Genomic DNA, 25,465 nt, shown 5'->3' with positions numbered 1-25,465 from the left:
CTTGGTGCCTTAAGTGATGTGAAACTGCTTCAACAGGAAGCACCGGACAAATAATGTAGTGGAGGGATGGAACCGCAAAATCAACAGTGAGCTAGGTAGCCCACATCCAAGAGTGGAAGACCTTATATAAAGCTTACAGGCTGAGGCAGAAAAGTCTAATGGCATGAATCTTAGGATGGAAATGAGCCTGGAAGATGTAAAACGGAAGAAAAAAATGTGTTTTTGTTTTTTGGCGAAGAGCACTAACGTAAGGAGATTAGTGGCATTCCTATTTTCTTTTAAAACCAGTGTCATATGTTTTGAAATTTGAATTTGAAATTTATGTAAAGTTAACACTTGTATTATTAAATAACTAAGCTCTTTTCAGTTAAGAAGTGCGCAGTACGTATTCCTCCCTATAAAAAATAGGCCACACTTTTATTATTAAATTATATATACTTTGGAGACTGCTTTAATCATGTCGAATTTTTTATGATCCAACAAAACACTGACCAGTCACAAGCATGGAACTAAGTTCCTTTAAATTATCGTTAAATGAACTCGGGAAGTGTGTGTGTGAGATAAGGTTGTAGGCCCCAAGGCAGAAAAATGTGTTCGCGATTCGGACACAGCCCTTCGAGGATATTCCTGTTCGGGCAGCAAGTGTTCGCAACTAGGACTGTTCGCAATTAGGACAACACCGAGGACGACTGGATGTGTTAATGTAGTGCCATCTGCTAGCTGTGTTAAAAACAAATATGATTTACGTAACGTGGGCCACCTTGGGAACACGGGCTGTCTTTGGGTCACCTACCTTACATGCTTACATTTACAACTCACGCTAGTACAACCGGTAATGCGATGCAATCACAACAATAAATAAATCTCAAAACCAGAACAACGCAAATTTTCAGTTTTGAGTTTCTACTTGCAGTTTTGTTCCGAAAAAACAAAAAACAAAAAAAACATGGCTTCCATCTTGCATCGTGTATTACGAAACCAAGATTCTGTCCATTGCAGATCAATTGCAGTCAGTGGCGGCGATTAGGAACGGGCGAGGGGAGGCAGTTGCCCCCACTATTCGCCACTTTTGCGCCCGCACTATGTTGAACCTTCTCTACAAAGGTTTTGCCACCTTGCCCCCCGTTTTTGGAAGCCAATCGCCGCCACTGATTGCAGTCCATCCATATTACACACCCACACGTGTGTGCGTGTGTATATAGCACATTCCGTATATCATAGTAAAGGAATATCAGTGGCGGAGTGCATATCACCACGATACAATACCAGGAGTCCCACGTAAGACATATCTTTGTGTCCTGAATGAAATGTCGAAAAAAATTGTGTTAAATTGAAATTATGTTGAGGTGGGAAAAACAACCTCTTGCGAGTTTTCCTAAAGAAAAGTTAGCACAGTGCGCTACGACGTCACGGGTGCCGGGTTCGAATCTTTGACTGGGCACTGTTCCTTCATGAATATCTCTCATCCTCATCTTCGCGATTAGCCAAAAATGGCAGAAAAGCGAAGTAAAATAAGCCAAACCAATCAGTCTAGGAATAACAGACGTCAACACGTTGAGGATATGAATCCCATTTCAGTCATTTTTAAATATGGCGGAACAACCTGCACATAGATATAAGTCCCTCACATCCAGCCTGGCGAAGTTATAAGAATGATTAACATTGGAACGATGAAACATTATCCCAATTAGGCTGTGTAGCAATTTTTCCCCCGTCAAGAGATCGTTCTAGTCTGCACAAAATCTAGAACATTGAGAGTCCATTTTACCTTGTCTCTGCACCAGGAAGCCAAGGAATCAATTTCCAAAAAAGTAATTTTTTCTCCAATTACCTAGTCACGTATAAATTCAAAGGTTCCCAGTAGCTTTAACCACATTATTCAACTCGGATTTCCACAACCCTTTTCGCTGCCTGGAGAAATCAGATTGCCGTAAGAGTTGAAAAATGATTGGTTGTTCTCTCGCGAAATTAAATTCGCAGAGCAAACTCTCGTGTGTTACGAGTTCTTTTGTCCTTTTTTCTTGCAGAGAAGAGAAAAACATGAAATATCTTCCAGTTAAGCATGGAAACCTGGATGAATTTCTGCGAGTGCAGGAGAAAGTTCTCGTTGAGCAGGAAGATTGCAAGATTACGCAGCTGTTTGTATCATTAAATATTCGCATTACTTCGGAAAGAAGGTTGGGTATGGCACGTACACATGATTTTTCTGAGGAGAGGAGTTGATCCGAAAATGTGGAAGAAAGTATTTTTTATTTTCTATTTCGATTATTTTACTTTGTTCTTCTGCCACATCTGGCTAATCGCGATGAAGATGAGTGATGAGATGATGAAACTGATGCAGGAACACTCACAATAAACACCCATCCCCAGGCCTGGATTCGAACCTGGGACCCTTGGCGTCTTAGCGAAGTAATTGAATGGTACTGTATCCTTGAAATTAACAATGATTTCAAATTTCCTTTACTTTTCATTTCACCAGTACCACTGAACAGCCATTATAATTCCATGTTTAGAAAATAAAAAAAATATATAAATGAAATTATCGTATTAGTAATGCGTCTTATTGATTGATTGATTGAGTTGGTGTTTTTAACTTCACTTTATGCACAGTAAGGCTAATCGGGACTGGACCTACAGTTTAAAGTGGGATCCGAGCCACCGGGTATCAAATCCGGGACCCCTTGATTACAAGGCGACGACGCCACCACTGCGCCATCGGGGAGTCTACAATGAATCCGTATCATCGTAATGAAAGATGGGATTGATCCAGCCACGCCCAATGGGTGATGTAGCTAATCATCTAATCATCATTCATCCTCATTAAAGATGAGAGCACTTGTCATCACGAAAAGTTTGGGTGCTTGGCTGCGAGAGGCACAACTGTAATAGAATACCTTACAAAACTAGAAATGGCAAATAGTCACTCGTTGGATTTTAGAACCTTGAACCCGAACCATACATGATAAGGATTAGCACTTAGAAGAATGATGATGAATTTAGTAACGTAGAGTAAAAAAAAATGAAACTATCCTTTCTCCAGGCTTGGTAGGTAGTTCACCTAAGTCAGGCAGACTCCTCTCCTTCTCTCCTCCTCAAAGTGCTCTTGCCTGTCTCTAATCAAATCGAAAAGTGAGTTCCCTGCCAGTCTGTCCGCTCCTCTAAACCCCTGTCAGTGGAGACTTCCTATAAGATGATACGTGAGTTTTTACCTTCCTATTATTGTAAACAGCTTACTACTTGTTTACCTGTTGTAAACATTGCAGCCTCAATATATCAGGAAGTGGAAGTCTGCTTAACACTCGACTGTGCATAATTCAAATACCTGAGAGGAGTGAACAGCTGGTGTAAACAAGTGAACGAACTTTGGTGAATAGAAGCTTCTAGAGAAAGTTAAAATAAAATAAAGAATGGATTGATACAAATCTTATAATGGATAACATGTCTGAAGGTGAGTTAAGACGTCACCCCCCAAAATGGAACATTTTCGCATCACGACTGAAGTTCGAAGAAGTCGGCCAGGGATAAAATAAGGGATTGACTGTCCCGATTTCAGTAGGTAGTCTGGTAGATTTGCATCAATGGCTACCGAACTAAAATTACAAAATATTGCAGATTGCTGGAGCCTAATACTTTCCACAAACAACCCTTAAATTATGCAAGGACAAAATCGTCATTCTTTCAAAATCTGAAAAATCGTTATTTTCGCAGGGTACATTAAAAAATTGAGTTCTGAACGAGGAGTATGTTTACCTCAATCCCACAATAAATAGTCTCCCTATGTATTCTAAAATTTACTGTAATTCTAGTAACTGAAAGTAACTCACCCAGCGTCGCAGTTCTCTGGCAGGAGGCGTAGACGATGAAACTAAGTAACTGGTAGCCGAGGGTCTTACTTTGAAGTTGCCGAAACGGGAAGTGGAGCATTGTGCGGGACAAAGTTTCTCAAAGGATTGCGGCTTCAGTTTCTGCAAATTATTCACTTCGCCGTTTCACTGTCTCGAGCAGCGGACCACAACGAACAGATCGGGTTTTGCAAGTTCTCACTTCATAGCGTGTTGGTGCGACAGGAAGATCCCAGCATGCATTGCAAACTTGATCAGCTCCCACACGCTGCATTCATTCACACCTGCAAAGAAGATAAATGTCTGTTAGAATACATTGCTACTTTTCGAAGGCGCAACTTACACTCTGTCCCGGGAAAGTGTGGAGCAAGGTCGCGCATAACTGCAGAGAAGGGGAGAAAGCGAGTGACCGGAGCAAAGCAGGGAGCTTCGCTCCAGAGATTCCCTGGACAGAGTGTAGCTTCCTGAGTACTTACTTCTTACTATACAGTTCAGCAGATACAAAGATGGCGTAATATAATATATAAGTTAAAATCAAACAAAAAGTATCATTTTTACACTACATGATTAAAATACCGCAATTAATTAGCCATTATTTCAAAGTCTTGGCCATAAAATCCTAACAAAACTAAACACCACCACAACACGACCAACTCGCCTATGAATTTATCTCCAAATTCACCCAAAAAATATCTGTCTTGGGCGCCATCTTGCATATCTGAAAATGCTTTGATGTCGGAGTGACATCCAAGCGGTTGTGAAATCTCTATGCTCTGCAAATCAATCATAAAATTGAAATCGCCCTGCTTAAAGTTACTCCTATTTTCCTTTTCCGGAATGTGTGGAGTAGCTACGCGCAGAAGCGAAAGCTTGTGGGCGGGGCCAGACTACGTGGGAACAGAGCTACCGGACCAGTCGAGTCGCCCCCTTCCCTCCGCGCGTTCATTGGACGAGGCACACAGCCGCAACGTGCGCCCAGGACGCGTTCGCGTTCTCTTACTCCAGACATTCTGGAAAAGGAATATTCATCTGCGTCTTAGGAAAGAGATGTTAAATTAGTTTCCATAATCCTACAAAACGTTATCAGTCCTGAAGCTAGTGCAACACGCAAACAAAGGCGAAAAAGCGTGTCCTTATCTTCGTCATGAAATGTTGAAAAGCGGGACATTAATATGACATTTAGAGATATCTAGATTCTCCACAAAGCCAAGCAACAAAATGACATGCAATATTCGAAAGAAAATGCAGTATAAGACCCATCTGTTGACGAAATTGTCAACCCTCAACTTGGATTTGGAATGCAGTGTTAACACATTCTGTATATAGCATACAATGTCGCCACCTTGTAATCGATAGGATTGCCGAGTTCGATACCCGGTGGAGGCACATAGTGGTCCGAATCCTACTTTGAACTGTAGGTCCAGTACCGATTAGCCTTTCTGTGGACATAACACAAAACTCAAACAAACGAACAACTTTAAATTTCCTTAAATAAAAATAAATCGTTAAATTCAATTCTTGTATCACTTTTATATGATATGGATTAAAACAAGAAGACTTAGATGGGGAGGCCCTGTGGCACGAATGGGAGAGGAAAGAAGAGTTTACAGGATTCTTGTTGGGAAACCTGATGGTAAGAGACTAGTAGGAAGGCCAAGACGAAGATGACGTTGAGATGGACCTAAAGGAAATCGGTAAGGATGGAAAAGATTGGGTTGATCTTGCCCAAGGATAGGGACAGATTGAAGACTTGTGTTGCCGCAGCCATAAACCTTCGGGTTTATGAAGGCTAGAGAGTTAGTTAGTTTTATTTAGCTAATCACGACGCTGAGGATGAGTGATGATATGATGAAAATGATGACGGGATACTCACAAAGAACACCCGTACCCAGGCAAGGATTCGAACCCGGGACGTCTGACGTGTCGTGCTAACCACTAAGCCACTGAGGTTGGTACTATATATATATTTGTAGTTTCAATAGTTTCTAGAAAACATTGCAACATGAAATATTAATAGTACGAGTATGTAGCTATTCGATTGGCGGTTTCATTTCTATAAAATTCCAAAGTTCCACTTGCATATTACACAGATATTGACAAGTCAATTGTCGCAACCAACATGACTTAAGAGGATTGAGTCATTTAGGACAATTAAAGGGGTAAACATACGTAATGGTATTGCCCTCTATGAATAACCATTACCTGACGTTGCACCAGGGGTACTTATTACGTAATTAAGATGATTGCGTAGGGAATTAGGGGCAAACATCTCTCTTGGTAAAGAGAACCTATGATTTTGAGGGGAAAGACAGAAAACTGGATTTGAACTTTAGACGTGGTAAACAACATTATGGAGGTCAAAGAACATATATATGTCAGAACGTAAACACAAGCATGTAAACAAACGTTGCCATGGTACTGCTGTTGAGGAATCGAACTAGTTGGAAGCTAAGAAGTGAAGCTGCGTACGACTTGGGATGTTTCTTCCAGAGTAGAGAACTTTGTTCTTCCCGTTGTTGGAGGCTCCTGCGTAAACAACTGAAGGAAAATACATCAACTTGATAAAGAAACCAGACAAGAGAAAATCTAAGTACAGGTAGGCACTCAACTTAGAGGAGGAACAGGAAAAAAGAAGGGGTAACAAATGAGAGATAAAACATAAAAAATGTAGAAACTGGAAAGAAGGAATCGAAAAGAGAACACCCACCTACACCCACATTCTATATATATATATATATACACACACACACACACATATATACGAGGCGTATTCGTAAAGTAAGTACCTTTTGCAAATATTGCCGCTGTAGCGCTGCAGTCGCGACCGTGTGAGTTCTTGCTGACGTCCTTCATCCGTTAGTTCGCCTCAGGCACGCGTGGGAGCAGGTCATGCTTTTTTATTTTACTTTATTTTTTACACCCTTTCGGTACTTACTTTCCGAATACGCCTCGTACGTGTATATATATATATATATATATATATATATACATATATATATATATATATATATATATATATATATATATATATATATATATATATATATATATATAACGTGTGTATATATGTATATGTACCGAGAAAATAATAATAACGCCTGAACGTCTGCAGAGGGGCAGAGAAGCATAAGAGTGAACCAGTAAAAGAAAGTGTATGTTGAAGAGAAGCAGGGTGAAGAGGAAACGACGAAAGAATGATACACACGCAGAGGGAGAGAAGGTCGGAGAAAAGGAAACAGAGATGAAGAACCAGGGAAAAAACGGAAATGTAAGATTTAAAAAACGATGACAGATGGGGTACACTGCCAATCTGATTAGTAATATGGAACTGACATTTTGCACTGTATAAAAGATAATAAGGAATTTCACTCCGGATGAACCTCAAGGTAACAAACGCGGTTTACAACCAGCAGGCACTCTGCTCAACCAATTGTTGCTTTCCCATTGTGAGTAAGTGAGCATTGTTGAGTACAAATGTCCAATCACTCGAAACCAATAGCTGTGACGCTCCTTATCCTCAACAATGGGAAAGATTGACAACAATAGGTGTCCAGATTGACAGGTGAAAATCTTTCATACAACATCAACATTTCACCATTTTTCGATATACGAGGTCAAATCAAAAAGTGTCTGAACAAGCACTAGCCGAAACCTCTATAGTTCCTAACTATTTGTAAGTTGCGAATTGGGCACAAATTCGATCAAATATCAAACTCTCCACTGATGGATTAGTTGATAAGAGTCACAGCTAATGGAAGGTGGGCCTATAGGTTAAACTGGCATCATAACCAGCACGTAGCTTTGGCTAGAAATCGAACCTGGACCTTTCGATCACAAGTTTGAAGGTTCAAAAACATAGGCAAAAGATGAAGCTACCCACATATTGCTACAAGCCAAGAAGGCATTTGTGGACGTGATATGATCATTCACTCTCCGGAAGAGAAAGAGAGGGAGATATAGGGTGTTTCAAAGAGGAAAAGAGACAAAGAGAAACGGAAACAAAGAAAGTGAATAAAAGGACAGTAGTAGAGAGAGGTTTCTCTTCTTTCTCTTTTCTCACTTTTCTCCCTCTCATTTTGTCCTCTATGCTTTTCCTTTCTCTCCCTCTTTCTTCCTCGAAGAGTAGGAAATGAAGATAGAGGAGAAAATGGGAGAAAAAAGAGAAAATTGGAGAAAAAAGAGAAAATGGGTGAGAAAAGAGAAAATGGGAGAGAAAAGAGAAAATGGGAGACAAGAGAGAAAATGGGAGAGAAAAGAGAAAATGGGAGAGAAAAGAGAAAATGGGAGAGTAAAGAGAAAATGGAAAAGAGAAAATGGGAGACAAAAGAGAAAATGGGAGAGAAGAGAGAAAATGGGAGAGAAAAGAGAAAATGGGAGAGACGAGAGAAAATGGGAGAGAAAAGAGAAAATGGGAGAGAAAAGAGAAAATGGGAGAGTAAAGAGAAAATGGGAGAGAAAAGAGAAAATGGGAGAGAAAAGAGAAAATGGAAGAGAAAAGAGAAAATGGGAGAGAAGAGAGAAAATGGGAGAGAAAAGAGAAAATGGTAGACAAGAGAGAAAATATGAGAGAAAAGAGAAAATGGGAGAGAAAAGAGAAAATGGGAGAGAAAAGAGAAAATGGGAGAGTAAAGAGAAAATTGGAGAGAAAAGAGAAAATGGGAGACAAGAGAGAAAATATGAGAGAAAAGAGAAAATGGGAGAGAAAAGAGAAAATGGGAGAGAAAAGAGAAAATGGGAGAGTAAAGAGAAAATGGGAGAGAAAAGAGAAAATGGGAGAGAAAAGAGAAAATGGAAGAGAAAAGAGAAAATGGGAGAGAAGAGAGAAAATGGGAGAGAAAAGAGAAAATGGTAGACAAGAGAGAAAATATGAGAGAAAAGAGAAAATGGGAGAGAAAAGAGAAAATGGGAGAGAAAAGAGAAAATGGGAGAGTAAAGAGAAAATTGGAGAGAAAAGAGAAAATGGGAGACAAGAGAGAAAATGGGAGAGACAAGAGAAAATGGGAGACAAGAGAGAAAATGGGAGAGAAAAGAGAAAATGGGAGAGTAAAGAGAAAATGGGAGAGAAAAGAGAAAATGGGAGACAAGAGAGAAAATGGGAGAGAAAAGAGAAAATGGGAGAGAAAAGAGAAAATGGGAGAGTAAAGAGAAAATTGGAGAGAAAAGGGAAAATGGGAGAGAAAAGAGAAAATGGAAGAGAAAAGAGAAAATGGGAGACAAGAGAGAAAATGGGAGAGAAAAGAGAAAATGGGAGAGAAAAGAGAAAATGGGAGACAAGAGAGAAAATGGGAGAGAAAAGAGAATATGGGAGAGAAAAGAGAAAATGAGAGAGTAGAGAGAAAATGGGAGAGAAAAGAGAAAATGTGAGAGAAGAGAGAAAATGGGAGAGAAAAGAGAAAGTGGGAGAGAAAAGAGAAAATGGGAGAGTAAAGAGAAAATGAGAGAGAAGAGAGAAAATGGGAGAGAAAAGAGAAAATGGGAGAGAAAAGAGAAAATTGGAGAGAAGAGAGAGAAAATAAAAGAGAAGATAGAGGGATGACAAGATAAAAATGGGGAGTGAAGAGAGAAGGGGAGTGAAGAGAAAATACAAAAGGGGAGTGAAGAGAGAAAAGGGAAGATAAGAGAAAAGGGGACGGAAGAGAAAAGAAGACTGAAGAGAGAAGGCGGGTGAAGAGAAAAAGAGCAATGAAGAGGGAAGACGGGTGAAGAGATGATAAAAGGGAACGGAAGAGAGAAGATAAAGAGAAGTGAAAAGGAGAGAGAGAACTGTCACCTGCCAATCTGGACACCTATTGTTGTCAATCTTCCCTATTGTTGAGGATAAGGAACGTCACAGCTATTGGTTTCGACCGATTGGACACTTGTCCTCAACAATGCTCACTTGCTCACAATGGGAAAGCAACAATTGGTTGAGCAGAGTGCCTGCTGGTTGTAAACCGCGTTTGTTACCTTGAGGTTCATCCGGAGTGAAATCCTCATTATCTTTTATACAGTGCAAAATGTCAGTTCCATGTTACTAATAGGGAGACACACCATTATCTTTTCCTTTGGGTGTTTTCCCAAAAGATCACCCCAAGATTTTGAAAACTACATACTCGCAGAAAAGTTATTTCCGAATGGATTTTAACAATTAAAGCTGCTGACGTCAGCAAAAGATATTTATTAAGGACAGTTACGGGAGTAATAGGTCTGAAAAGTGCTTGATTCGACCATTTAACCCTATAACGATTAAGCAATTATACTACTTACCCCAAGCTAATTGAAGAGATAAAGTGACGTCAGAGATAAATGACTCATTAGAATGGTGTATTAATCGAATTCTCATTTATGGAAACGGTTCGTCGTTTAATACCAGCGATAATTGCGGCCCTGTCGTATTTATTAGCCGCTATTATTTACTCACAAATATTAATTTCTGTCCACAAATTGAGGAGAAGTAGAACAGTTTTGCAAATGCCAGACGGGACACCTATCGCCAGGCCATGTGCAAGCTCGGTACCTGAAGGAGTTGATTAATTGTTATTATAGGTAGCACTAGACTATTTTTTGCCCGTCAGACAATATGGGGGGAAAAGCTCCTTAAATAATACAAAATTGATGTTAAGACCCCTGACAAGAAAATGAGTTTTCGGTTAAAACTTCCTCACTCAATCTTTAAAATAAACTAATGTCTCCGAGACGGCCCCCGTGGCGGAGTGGTTAGCACGTCGCGCCACGACGCTAGGGGCTCCGGGTTCGCATCCCGGCCTGGGGATCGGTATTTGTGGATGTCTATTCATCAATTTCATCATATCATCACTCATCTCCATCTTCGCAATTAGCCAAAAGTGGCATAAAAGCGAAGTAAAATAAAGCAAATCGTAATGTTTCCGAGGATAAAATTTTCTTGCCTATTGGAAGCTGAGGCTGTAGAGGGGCACCCAGCACAACACAAATCCACAGAGGGTTATCCTGTCCGTAAATCCGGACGCCAGAGACTCGTTAGCCTGCAAGAAGCAGTAACCGGGATGTACCACAGGGAAGTGAGGTACTGCGTGCATTGAGTGATCGACTTAAGGTCTCGCCAGAGACGTTTGAGGGTTCAAACTCCGTCTGAGGCATGGGTGTACAATTTCCTTATATCACTCATCCTCATCGTCGCGATTAACCAAAAGTGGTAGTACTTACACCCAATTGTCAACCTCACTTCCCCGTAGTACACCCTGGACTGCAATTTGCAGACGAACGAGGCTTAGGTTCTGTGTGTTGTCCTTACGTGTGCTGAGTGCCTCTTTACAGCATCAGCTTTTAACCGAAGTCAGAATATTTGGTAAATATCTGTTATGTCGGAGACACATTTCTTCATTTTTACAGAAGAAACTACTTACGGAAATGAGTTTCTGTAGTATTTTGAAAGTTCTTGGACGTATTTTCTCACCGTACAATGCTGCACAACAAGAAATAAGCACTTTTGATATAATAAACTTGCATTTTGTGCAAAGCGACAACATTATGCCGTTGTTTCCATTATGAACCTGCAGATGGCGAAAGTCACGTTGTCTCGCCAGTGTTTCCAAACGTGCCTTTTTTACGAGATTTTGTTTTTAACTATGCTTAGCTACCTAACCTAAACCAACCTAATCTAACCTTGCCGGGAATGGCTCGTGGGGCTATCGTGAATGGTTTTCGGGGCTATCCGTCAATGGTTTGTGATGACATAATGAACACGAAAGTAGGTATTTTTCGGTTAAGAAGGTTGAAACACTGCATACCCCACTCCAAACCGACAAAACGCAAGCACGACGCGCGATGATCCACAGCTGTGCGCGCCATATTGTATGTTCCGCAACGGAAGAAAGGACCCAAAATAATTACTCGTAATGTGAAAAATCGAAATTATTTTCGTGTAAAAAGCATAATGGTACCTTGAACTATGTTCCACAATACACAATTGGCAAGTACGAACCATTTAAAAGTGAAAATATCCGATAGGAATGTGTCTCCCATATAACAGACAATTACCGAATATTTTAGTCTTCCAACATTACAGTTATGGTATTACTTACATTTTAGTTCAGGTAAGGGGCTGGACCCCGTATAAAGTGACGGGTGAAAAAATAGCCTAAGTGCTGACGCACCCAAAATTTTAATTTCAAAATTCAAAAGGGAAGTAAAGTTACAAAGTACAAAAACTACAGACTGTGCGTGCAGCTAACAGCAAAGATTAACAGTAGGCAAATTGCCTATTATCACATTCAGTCTGCATTCGCAATATCAAGTTTAAGAATTAGAACAAAACAGTCAACAATTACAAACAGAAATTTAAATGCATCATATCGATTGATGCACCAGAATGCATCGATTGATGCAGTAAAGTGTGTTTTATGGTTCCTTCAAAGAATCAGATTCACATTTGATGCATTTGGGTGCATTTTTGTATGTCGTGAAAGAAACACCAAAGTGCATTATTTCATTCAAGTGAGAGTTTATTTCAGTCGAGATGCACTTCAATGCATCAGTTGATGTTCCTCTGCATCATCAAAAAATATGCATTTTGGTGCATCAAAACATTGAAGTGCATTTCGACTGAAATAAATCTTCACTTGAATCAAATGATGCACTTTGGTGTTTCTTTCACGGCATAGAAAAATGCACCCAAACGCATCAAATGTGAATCTGATTCTTTGAAGAAGCCATAAAACATACTTTACTGCATCAATCGATGCATTCTGGTCTCTGAGTGTAGCCGACCTCCGTGGCGTAATGGTTAGCACAGCGCGCTATAACGGTAGGAATTCTGGGTTCGAATCATGATCTGGGCACAGATGTTCTTTATGAGTGTCCCTTCATCAATTTCATCATTTCGTCACCCATCCTCATCGTCACGATTAGTCAAAGTTGGCAGAAAAGCGAAGTATAATAAACCAAATTAATCAATCAATAGAGGCCATTCCAGCCTGTGGAAACTGGCTGTAAAAGGTCTCCTCAAATCCACTAATCGTCGCTGTGAACCACCAGCGGCGAAGCTACGAAAACAAACAAGCGGGAATAATTAAGCCTTCCGTTCCGAGACGGGGCTGTTGCATCCGCAGCGTGAGGCTTATTTACCACCGCCCCCCTCCCTTACACTTTCAGACGCCACTGAACTTCCGAGTTGCGTCTCCATGGGGATCCATCAGCCCCCGGGGTGCAAGGCGCTGATAACAAGCCACACGAAAACATATTCGCTTTGGACTCAGTCAGTGTTGCCAACCACGGGTGCATTTATCTACATGCACGGTTGCATATATTCAGTGACGTGCAGTAGACTATAAATTTACGTCTACATGCGTTGTCTACACGTAATATACGCGTAGATTACATTGGGTTATAGTTTACATAGACTACGTAGACAATCCAAAGTGCATTAAAATTAATTTTCAAGGATTTCATGAAGGGAATGTGACATTTTCAACTATATTGGTTCCTAACGAAATGAAAAGATCCTATTTACAACAAAATTTCTCTTATCTTCTATTATCAACTATGGCAGAAGATAAATAGTATGCAGATGGCAGTCGTGAGGCAAGAGTGGTCTTTTCCCCATAAAACACTAGAATATTTCCTATATTAGGTTTCTTCCTAGGTGAGAAATTGTTCGAATTTGGAAGAAAGAGTATCAAATTTTTTTCTCATACATCAGCAACTGATACGCAGTATAATTTTCTTCTCATTCCACGGCGGCCTTTGCTAAGTTATCATCTTTCGCAATGTTGTTTACATAGATTGCGTCATTTACGTGTATCAAATAGTCTACGTGTAGAATGTAGACTATTGTTGTTTACGCGTAGACGCACTCACTGCTTATATTCGAAGTAGAATCTGATTGTAAAAATACATTTGTTGAGTTGAGTTGGTGTTTGAAGTCCACATTATGCACAGTATGGCTAATCGGGACTGGACCTACAGTTTAAAGTGGGATCCGAACCGTACATTTTTTGAATTTATCCTAATCTTGAGCTTCACCCATCTCTAGGATATACCAACAGCAATAGTAAAATATAAAACCAGAAATAAATTTAAGAATACTGTAAAACCATATTATACAGGGTGATTCAAAAGTCCCTTAATACTCCCTATAAAATGAAAAGGAGTTACGTTAGGTAAAATTGGTCATGATAGAAACAGGTTAGGCCTAGGAGGAACCATATTGGTGTGTTCCAAGCTGACGGATATATCAAGTCAGGCTAGAATTTCACGAGAAATGCAATGGTGAAGGTTTTCTCAACCTATCTTTAACCAGGAAAAAGTTATGACAGCATGAGATCGCGTTCAGAGGCCAATGACCTCCCTTATACGTATAGGCGACTGGTGAAAAAAAAATATTGGACAAACTTAGAGAAGCTTCGTAGAATATAAAAGATTGCAACACTGTAACTAAACAGAGCCCCTTTTCGAACAGTGACAACGCTAGAAAAAATATGGGGACAGCTGAGGGAAAACAAAAGAAAATCTCACACGTTCAAATATCTATACATAATAATGGTAATGTTCATGACATTATATGTTAATAGGAGTGTAAGAGGTGCTCCTTCCACGTAGTACACCCTGGACTGCAGACTAACGAGGGTCTGGCGACTGGCCCCATGGCCAGTATAATTCTGTGCCGTCCTGTGTTTTGTCCTTATTTCTGCTGAGCACCCTTTTTAGCCTCAGCTTTTAACCAAGGTAAGGAAATTTTAGTTTTCAGGCACGCTTTTAATTTTGTCATGATAAGGGGCTGATCCTGTACAGTGTGACGGGTGCAAAATAGCCTCAGTGCTGATGCACCCCAAAAAAAATATTCAGATTCAAAATTACATGTTAATACTCAAAAAATAGTTCCTGAAGATTGCCGCTTTGTTAGGAGGGCTGTAGCCCACACTTTCCCCCTTTCCCCCTTTAGAGTCACCACTGCTCACGTTTCTGCTATTGCATTTAGCATGTAAGCACCATGCCCCATCTAAGAAGGTCCATCTGCCCAGCTCTAGAGACAAGATAGCAACATGGTTGGCAACACTGCTTCTCGAACAACACTGCTTCTCCGATCGTTACGTTTCCAAAGCGGGAAAAATCCGTTATGGAATCCAACAGGAGCACCGGGTGCCTGAGACGACAGTCAGCGTGGGTGTAAACATGGGAATTTCCGATAAAGTAAAAAGAAAGAAAAAAACAATAATCAGCGGAGAGAAAGAGAAAAGGCGCTAAATCAAGTGGAGAAAAGAAAGCAAAAACAAATATGGCAGATAAAGCTGATTTAGCTTTTCTTGAAAGGTCGAGCATCGTGTTCAACTTTCTTCAAAGAATTGAACAAAAAACAGTAAGGTTGAAGATGGGAGCCGTAATGTTGTTTTCCCATATTTAGATCTTTCTATACTCTGTCCCGGGGAAATATGGAGCGGGCGAACGAAAGCAAGTTTCTGCGCAAGTATTGACTCGAGAGAGCTCGACGAATGAACACGTGATAGGGCAAGGAATTGTGTGGAGGGGGAGAAGCGACTCCTCCTAATCGCATCCCAACTATGGCCGAGATCAAGAATATGTGGAGCTCTACCTCCACAGCACCCCATTTGCCTTCATGGCATGTGTGCACAGGGGTACCATTACCTATACTTTGCGATATCGATACATTGGACCCACCATAATCGTCGCGATTATCCAAGTGGTAGAAAAGCGACGTGAAATAGAAAATATACATCTCTGGAGTAAGGCCGCGCATAATGGTAGAGAAGGGGAGAAAGCGACTGGACGGAGCGAAGCAGTACACACTGCTGAAAAGGCTGGTAACAGCAGTCGCTTTCCCCATCCACTCAATCCCGCTCCCTCTCACGTGTTCATTGGTCGAGTCACTGGATAGATTTCCGGGACAGAATATACATAATATTAACAGAGGTGATTTCTAATGTCATTACAGAACACAGAAATAACAGTGTCAGGGTGTGCCACAGACTGCTGGTTACAAGAGAGGTCTGAGAGCGAAGATCATTCAGCTCCCTCATATTCCTCAGTCAGGCATCAGCAGGAAAAAACATCCTCCCGGCGGGAGTCGCAAAAAGGAGATGAAAAACACTGGAGATGGATCAAGGCAATTTATTTCCCAGAGTTCGCGGGAAGGGCGAATGTTTGGGGTTGGAAACAGTCATCTGTTGTTAGCAGAGGTATGTTTCAAAATGGGAAAGACAAAGAAAGACGAAGATGAAAAAAAAACAATAAAGAAGACCGAGAGAAAAGACAGATAATGGTGAAAAGAGAAAAAGAGAATATGCAGGCAAAAAGAAGGAAAGAGATAAGAGGATGAAAGGAGAACGAAAGAAAAGATACAGGCAGAAATAAGGAAAGAGACTGATAAGGAATGAGATGAAGGAGAAGATACATGTAGACAGAAGTAAAGAGCCTGATAAGGAAAGAGAGGAAAGAGTGAACAGAGGAAGGAGAAGATACAGGTAGACAGAAGGAAAGAGCCTGATAAGGAAAGAGAAGAAAGAGTGAACAGAGGAAGGAGAAGATACATGTAGACAGAAGGAAAGAGCCTGGTAAGGAAAGACAAAAAAGAGTGAACAGAGGAAGGAGAAGATACAGGTAGACAGAAGGAAATAGCCTGATAAGGAAAGAGAAAAAGAGTGAACAGAGGAAGGAGAAGATACATGTAGACAGAAGGAAATAGCCTGATAAGGAAAGAGAAGAAAGAGTAAACAGAGGAAGGAGAAGATACTAGTAGACAGAAGTAAAGAGCCTGATAAGGAAAGAGAAGAAAGAGTGAACAGAGGAAGGAGAAGATACAGGTAGACAGAAGGAAAGAGCCTGATAAGGAAAGAGAAAAAAGAGTGAACAGAGGAAGGAGAAGATACAGGTAGACAGAAGGAAAGAGCCTGATAAGGAAAGAGAAGAAAGAGTGAACAGAGGAAGGAGAAGATACATGTAGACAGAAGGAAAGAGCCTGATAAGGAAAGAGAAGAAAGAGTGAACAGAGGAAGGAGAAGATACATGTAGACAGAAGGGAAGAGCCTGATAAGGAAAGAGAAAAAATAGTGAACAGAGGAAGGAGAAGATACAGGTAGACAGAAGGAAAGAGCCTGATAAGGAAAGAGAAGAAAGAGTGAACAGAGGAAGGAGAAGATACATGTAGACAGAAGGAAAGAGCCTGATAAGGAAAGAGAAAAAAGAGTGAACAGAGGAAGGAGAAGATACAGGTAGACAGAAGGAAAGAGCCTGATAAGGAAAGAGAAGAAAGAGTGAACAGAGGAAGGAGAAGATACATATAGACAGAAGGAAAGAGCCTGGTAAGGAAAGAGAAAAAATAGTGAACAGAGGAAGGAGAAGATACAGGTAGACAGAAGGAAAGAGCCTGATAAGGAAAGAGAAAAAAGAGTGAACAGAGGAAGGAGAAGATACAGGTAGACAGAAGGAAAAAGCTTGATAAGGAAATAGAAGAAAGAGTGAACAGAGGAAGGAGAAGATACAGGTAGACAGAAGGAAATAGCCTGATAAGGAAAGAGAAAAAGAGTGAACAAAGGAAGGAGAAGATACATGTAGACAGAAGGAAATAGCCTGATAAGGAAAGAGAAAAAAGAGTGAACAGAGGAAGGAGAAGATACAGGTAGACAGAAGTAAAGAGCCTGATAAGAAAAGAGAAGAAAGAGTGAACAGAGGAAGGAGAAGATACAGGTAGACTGAAGGAAAGAGCCTGATAAGGAAAGAGAAGAAAGAGTGAACAGAGTAAGGAGAAGATACATGTAGACAGAAGGAAAGAGCCTGATAAGGAAAGAGAAGAAAGAGTGAACAGAGGAAGGAGAAGATACAGGTAGACAGAAGGAAATAGCCTGATAAGGAAAGAGAAGGAGTGAACAGAGGAAGGAGAAGATACAGGTAGACAGAAGGAAAGAGCCTGATAAGGAAAGAGAAGAAAGAGTGAACAGAGGAAGGAGAAGATACAGGTAGACAGAAGGAAAGATCCTGATAAGGAAAGAGAAGAAGGAGTGAACAGAGGAAGGAGAAGGTATAGGTAGACAGAAGGAAAGAGCCTGATAAGGAAAGAGAAAAAAGAGTGAACAGAGGAAGGAGAAGATACAGGTAGACAGAAGAAAAGATCCTGATAAGGAAAGAGAAGAAAGAGTGAACAGAGGAAGGAGAAGATACAGGTAGACTGAAGGAAAGAGCCTGATAAGGAAAGAGAAGAAAGAGTGAACAGAGGAAGGAGAAGATACAGGTAGACAGAAGGAAAGAGCCTGATAAGGAAAGAGAAAAAAGAGTGAACAGAGGAAGGAGAAGATACAGGTAGACAGAAGGAAAGACATTGATAAGGAATGAGATGAGAGGGTGAAAAGAGGAAGGAGAAGATACAGGGAGACAGAAGAAAAGAGCCTGAAAAGTAAAGAGATAAGGGAATGAAAGAGGAAGAACGAGAAGATGCAGACAGAAAGAAGGAAAGAAACTGAAAATGAAAGAGATGAGAGGGTGAAAAGAGGAAGAAGCAGAAGACACAGGTAGAAAGAAGGAGAGAAAGACTAAAAATGGGAAAGAGAGAATATCGTAAAAAGAGTGAGAGAGAGAGAGAGGAGATACAGATAGAAACTAGCAAAACAATAAAAACGGGACAGAAAGAGAAAAAGGGAAAAGCAAAAATATAAATAAAGGGATGAAGAAGAAACTGAGGATCTTAACAGCCCTAGGGTAGCTTTCAGACCAAAGCGACAAGCGACATGGTGGTTTCTCGCCGAAGGGCGAAATCTGAAAATTACAAAAAACTTTCCGGAAGAAAGATTGCGTTTCTTTACGTTGACAGCAAAAACCTTACCGAACACACACACGGGCACAAAACAAATGACAGTACAATAGTTATCTCCGCGTCAGTTGTAATTATTATTCATGAACAAAGATGCTAAAAGAAAGACTGCAATTCAGATTTCGCCGAATCCATTTGCTCACATGAAACTTTAATTAGGAATTTTCGATTTCCGACGAAAGGGAATTTCCAGTGACTCCTCGTTTCTGAAGGAATAATTTAGACGTCAAAGTTTCCTTTCAATAATCTACCGCCAGATGTCTGCTTAATTGCTGTACACAAAAAATATTCTTAACAACAAGCATGGTAATAATATTTTAACATATTTTAAACACATTAATGGAACCAGGCTTCCTCATGCGTAGAAGCAAATGAACTTTTCTTAATACTTGTTTATGTCACCATTTCGATTCCAAATTTAATGTATTTTAATGCAGAATATCTATTAGTATGTATATATCTCACCAGCCTGTTGACGTGTTACAAAAATTGAAGTTTAGATGTCCAGCCTTATCGCATGCCTTCCAATGTAGAACACGCAGTATTACTTCAGATCTTATAAAAATTAGGAAAAAATAATGATAGGAGATACGAAGTGTTCTCAGAAAAGGGATTTTTCCCGATTGAGAACCATAAATATTATGGAAGAAAATCCCAACATTTTCCAAGATGATCGGGTTATTCTTCCATTTTATGCATTTATAATTTGCTTTTAATCGCGGAAAGGCCTCATTCTCAGAATACATATCTTCTACCATATTGTCCTCCTCATTTTCACCCAGTCGCTAATCAATCGGTGAGTTGGGACAGTCTATTGGCCGTGCTGATCACATTACCTTCAATTATGGCCGTACTGAGAATGTGTGAAGCACTATCTCCATCCCACCCTCACCCTACCCAGTGTCTTCATGGCAAGGAGCAATACACATTTTTTAGGGCCTTCCCTATGGTGCAGTGGTAGCGTCGTTGCCTTGTAATCAGGGGTCCCGGGTTCGATACCCAGTGGTTCGGATATCACTTTAAACTGCAGATTCAGTCCCGATTAGCCTTACTGTGCATAAAGTGGGCTTAAAACACCAACTCGATAAACAATCAACAACAACACTGAGGCAGAGCGAACGATTGATTGATTGATTTCTTTTCCTTTATTTTACTTCGCTTCTTGTGCCACTTTTGGCTAATTTGCAAAGATGGGGATGAGTGATGATATCATGAAATTGATGAATGGACACTCACAAACATCCATGCCCAGGCCGGGATTCGAACTTGGGACCCCTCGCATCGTAGCGCGATGCCCTAACCACTCCGCCACGAGGACCGGCCAGAAGCGAAAGAAGATATTCTTAAAGGTAAACAGTTCAATGGACATGACGGACTAACTCAAAACGTGCACCTATTCGTTTCATTTCCACACCGAGATAAGTTACAAAGATTGGCCGATTCCGCCCATGATATCCGGTCCTTTACTAACTCAGCCCCAATATTTTCTGTCAATATTTACGTTTGCGAATGTCGATAAGTCGATGCGATACAGGCCAACGTATGACCAATGTCAATATTCTAGAGGATGAAGTTAGATGAAATGCAAGGAGCGGCAGATTGCTTCTTGTGGGACTCGGGTGGAAGATACTAAGAAACCGATTCGATTTTCTCTTTTCTTAGAATCTATGAGGGGAACTGTGGATGACATGTCAAATAAATTTTGCGAATTCTGTGCTATTGTTGATTCCGAACTAACTCTCAATCTTCGTTGTCTACTATTATTTTTTCTGGGAATTTCTTAAGTTTAAACAAACCTCATTATTCTCTCAGAGGTACAAACAGTGACGTCTTTGTAGCAACCAATCAAAAGACGTCTGCAATTCACGACAAACTTTTTATCTAAACTTGTGGCAGTACTTGTAGGGGAAGTTATTACGATGGGATACAAGATGACATTAAGTATAAGTGTGTATAAGGAATACAAATAAGTTATTTTACATGGAAGACGTGATTTTCTGGAGAATAAATGTAACAACTTTGTGTAATTAATTTAACACAAATGCCTGAACTTACGTTAAATTATAAATGGAAAACCCTAATTGCTGTACAGACATTCCAAATCTATCTATGTGCAACTTTGTGATCGAACTACATGATACGAAAATTCCCGAACAAACAATGTCAAACGCGCCAAGACGTGATATCAAGCTTAGACAATTATGAGACAATAGATCAGGAATAAGAAATCATTGGTGAAGAGTTGTACTTATCAACTTGCATTATAGGTGGCTCCACACTCAATTTGTATGACGTCATCCCATACACAGAGAGCATATTCGAAAGACAGGAACATTTCCAGCTATTAATTTATTGGATATATTTTGATTCAAAAGCAAGCTTCTGGATCAACAATTTAAGCAAGTTTTTCGAAGCACAAACAATTTCACAACTAATGCAGACAAACGATATCTGGTGAACATTAAGTACAAAAATTATTTGCCAAGTGTTTTCTCATGATTGAGGTACGGGCTGGCTTTTTTTTCCTTGTGTTTGCATTGGTACAAAACAAATTCATAAATTAACCATTGCACAGTTCAGCTCGAGTCTATACAACAGGGAATAGCAAGCAGAAATAAAACATCATTTAACGCAACAGAGTTAGATTAAATCTGGGGCCTTTCCACCGATCCGTGATGTTTATTTAAGCAGGGAACAATTGAACAGCGCCCGGCGAGCAAACTGTCCCCCCTTTTTTTTTAAAAAAAAGTGGAACATTTCGAGGTCAACTTTGGAAATGGGGGTTCATTTGGGTTTATGAATAAACATCGGTCGAATGCGATCGTCATTCCCCCCTCCCCCCCCCCAGTACAAACTTCTGCGCTTGGGGCATGAACTGTTTTACGTGCTTTATTCTGAATTCTAAAATGTACTTATTAGAGTAAATTGGTCCAGCAGTTAAATGAAACAGTATTTTTTTAAAAGAGAAAATCATCAAAGATGTAAATCTGATGGTGGCTGGCGATTGAAGAATAAATTCTGTGGATGGAGAAGTTTTCATGGGGAAAAAAGAACCCGAAATATATAATTACTAGGGCTAGGAAGTTGAGGAAAAATCCATTATTTTCTTAGTGTCCGAAGACGAGGCCCAACATAATATATGTTCATTTTGGGTCATTGTAGGCCAGGAAAAGGTGGGTTTTATTTGTCCTTTTTTACCTTTTTGGCGTTTTTGGCTTACTGGTCCTTTTTTAGCTCTTTTTAAGGTCTTAACGTCTTTTGTTTTGCAACTTCGCCTTCTTTCGACTACGTTTTTACTGCAAATTCTCAATTCGAATCATCATCAGTTCATCACCTCTTAAACATCCTTTCTGTAGTAAAGAAAGAAATAAATATATATATATTTAGACGACTGAAGCAGGTACGGTACAAGGTCCTTTAAACGTAACTTGTCTGGAAGGTGGCGCTGTACGTGGCAACTTTCTCTTGTTTTGAAGCTTTCAGTTTTTTCGCACTGTGTGTTCCATACCACCAGAATTTTCTATTTTTTTATTCATTAAATATGCAATTAAAACTGAAGCTATTAATTAATTTGGATCACATTTATCCGTAATTTTTTCCGTTTTTAGGTCCTTTTTTTGATATTTTTAGGTCTTTTTATAGGTCTTTTTTTGGCAATTTATAGATCTTCAACTTCCGAGCCTAATTACGAGCTCGAGAAATGCTTTCGGCAAGGGAAAAAGCGCTGGAAATACAAGTGGAAAAGATTAGGACAAAAAAAACAACAGAAATTTAAATGGAGTTTTCAATCATACGTACGCAGTGCGGCGCAATGTCCTTAAGGGCAAGTACTGTCTGAACGTAAACCGGGAAGAACGTTATTTTAAAATAATAACTGCCTCATTTAGCATTCATATTCTTGGAAAGGTAGTATAGGGGTGCCATGAAGGTATACAGAGAAATTTCGAGGTAAGGACTCACACATTCTCGATATCTGCCGTAGTGAAGATGATGTGATTATACCCTGTCCCAGTTATGTCTGGAGCAGGTGAACGAAAAGAGTCTCTGCGCAAGTAGTGACGCAAGACGGCTCCACCAATGAGCATGAGAGAGAACGGGATTGCGTGGAGGAGAAAAGCGACTGCGGCAACATCGTGTACTGCTTCGCTCTGCCCACTCGCTTTCTCGCCTTCTCTATGCGCGGCTTTGCTCCAGAGATAACTGAGGCAGGGTATAGTACCACACTCCTGCCGCCTTTTCCAATTAGATTAGAGGCTGGGTAAGCCCCAGAGCAACTCTACATTGTAGGAAAAATTTCCCCACCTGTCATCCCGGGGATTGAACACACGTAGTAGTCAAGTGCTCTCAACTCTTCGAAGTTACTCCAAAAATGTAAATATTCAATCGCAAAAAGTTGCAGTTAATTTACAAATGTGAACATTTTATCATGTATAAAGATAAATATTGATTACAAATTACAGTTTCATCCACCACATACTATTTTTTAAAAACTGAGTCATTAATTACATAATTTAGATTAATGGATTGATTGATTTGGTGTTTTAAGTCCACTTTATGCACAGTAAGACTAATCGGGACTGGACCTACAGTTTCTTAAAGTGGGATCCGAACCACTATGTGCCTCCAATAATTTAGATTAACTATGTAATGTTCTTGAATACTTTAAAAAAACGCTCATGATTATTTTTAACGGCAATCGAATAGCAGCGGAAATTGGCGGTTTTAGACCATAGTTTCTCCTGCAACTGTTTTGCAGTGTTCTGACTGAACCCTCGCAATTCTAGATATTTCTAAGAAAGTATTAAAAATAGTGTTTTTAGTAACTCTTATGATATGTCTGTGTGTCTCTGACTACTGGAAGATACAGTAACTGACGCTTCTGGCATTTAAGGCTTTACTTTCAATAGTATCGTTACAACACAGATGTGCACGTGACTAGAGTGAGCATAAAGTGGACTTAAAAATTTTGCTTTATGTTTTCCGGCACGTGAGTTTAATTCAACACCTGTTTGAAATTTCAATTTAATTCAATTCGTACAGCACCTTCCTGGCCATTGGCCAGTTAACTTGTCACGTGAGATATGATTCGCCCCGAGGAGATATTGATACACTAATGGTGATTTGACCATCGTTAAATATGACCAAAAGAACAAAGCAAACATTTCCGACATGTCCATTGCAATTGCATTTAAATTTGGACATGTGCAAACTTGTTCAGATCACTCTCATGCGAGCGATTGTTTTTAATTAAAGTGGCTTTGCATAAGTGGGGGAAATTCGGCTTGTTCTGTTCCTCGCCTGTCCCGAATGAACTGCCTTTGTTTAGATCAGAAAACATATTTTGTCATGTAAGCAAAGTGTGTGTGTGTGTGTTGCGCGTACTTGTATGGAAATCAGCTTCGATCCAGTAAAAGTTTCTTTTTTCAGTGCAGAAGGCAATCTTTGCGTTTCTGTCTCGCCTCCTATTTATTATCTTTGTATTTCCACACCTTTTATTTTTTATTCTTTCTTTCTCTCTGTATCTCTCTCGGTGATCATTCAGTTCTCTCTTCTTTCTCGAGCTCCTTCTTAGCTATCTCTGTCTTCATTTCTTTTCTATCCCCCTATTTTTTTCTATCTCTTTCACACTTGTTCACTCAGTTTTGCCCAATTTCCTTTCTCCACCGTTCTCTTACCTTTCCCTCTTGTTGATATTTCCGTTACTACCTTCTCTCTTCCGTTTCTTGTCTTGTCCTCATTATATCTCTATGTGCCTTGTTTTACTTCTCTCTGTTTCTGCCTCCCTCGAGCATCTATATCATTCTCGCTTTCTCCCTCTCGTCTTCATTTCTTTCTCGAATTTCCTACACATCTTTCTTCACCTCTCTCGGCCTTCTTCTTTCTTCAGCTTCTTATTTATCTTTCTCCATTTTCATTTATTTATTTTCCACACTCGCTCACTAATTCTTGTCTCTCTTTCTCTCCACGGTTCTCTTATCTCTGTCGTTGAATAATTCTTTTAATACCTTCTCTGTCGTCTACTTTTTCAAACCCTTTTCCTCGTTGTCATTTCCGTTTCTCCATTTCACACTTACTCACCGATTTCTCTTCCTTTCTAAGAGCTCTAAGGCTTTTCCTATTTATCTATTCTTCTTTCTGCTTGCCTTGAATCATTATGATCCATGAACGCAACGGCAGACGGCTTTCATCATTTTTTTTACTTCCATTAAAAAAAAGAACTTTCTGCGGGTCACGTGGGTTAGTGTATCACATTTCGAATCCTGTCTAGGGCGTGCAAGATCCTTAATGTGTTTCATATATTCATCATCATCTCATTGAGGTATGCAGTGTCCCAAAATAGTGTTTATACTCTTTGAACATTATTAACAGAAACAGTAATAACAGCAGCCGTGAACTTTATTTGATGCCACATACCTTAAAGTTACAGATGTTCATTGGCAGCAGCAACAACGCTGTAAAACATATCCACAAACAGCAGATATGGTTTCCGCGGGAAGAGAAGCACAGGTAGTCTAAATCACATGTCTCATGTCTTATAATGTTCGTGGCTTTGCGAGTTAAACATTGTTCTTCACAATTCCCCATAGGTAAAAATCTAACATTGTTAGAGGTGGTTGCCCGATAGAAAAATTGCTCACTTCTGCAACTAATGCCTGCCGCCTAGCGGACTGTGACGGAAATAAAAAACAACAGAATGTCTACACGCGCACACACACACTCAACATAGACATTGCTATGTCAAATACAAAAAGTCCAGTCAAGTTAAATGTAATAGTTTCTATGTTACTTACGTTCAAAAAGTGTAAACATTACTTTGGGACACTCTGTATAACTAGAATCATTCTGA

At 39.9% G+C, this 25,465-nt stretch overlaps 1 protein-coding gene across 1 annotated transcript in view; it reads right to left on the bottom strand.

The window, feature by feature from the left end:
• The window catches only part of LOC145978201 (G-protein coupled receptor GRL101-like), a 376,753-nt gene that overhangs the window by 226,352 nt on the left and 124,936 nt on the right, over positions 1-25,465 (bottom strand). The window contains exon 2 of the mRNA XM_083110642.1: positions 3,825-4,126. Coding sequence (XP_082966768.1) covers positions 3,825-3,924 — 100 coding nt within the window. The 5' untranslated portion in view covers positions 3,925-4,126. The remainder of the gene's footprint in view (positions 1-3,824; positions 4,127-25,465) is intronic.

Source organism: Lepisma saccharinum, chromosome 24 (assembly GCF_977018435.1).
Source record: "Lepisma saccharinum chromosome 24, izLepSacc3.1, whole genome shotgun sequence".
Classification (NCBI taxonomy): domain Eukaryota; kingdom Metazoa; phylum Arthropoda; class Insecta; order Zygentoma; family Lepismatidae; genus Lepisma; species Lepisma saccharinum.
This window is presented reverse-complemented; position numbering and strand designations above follow the sequence as displayed.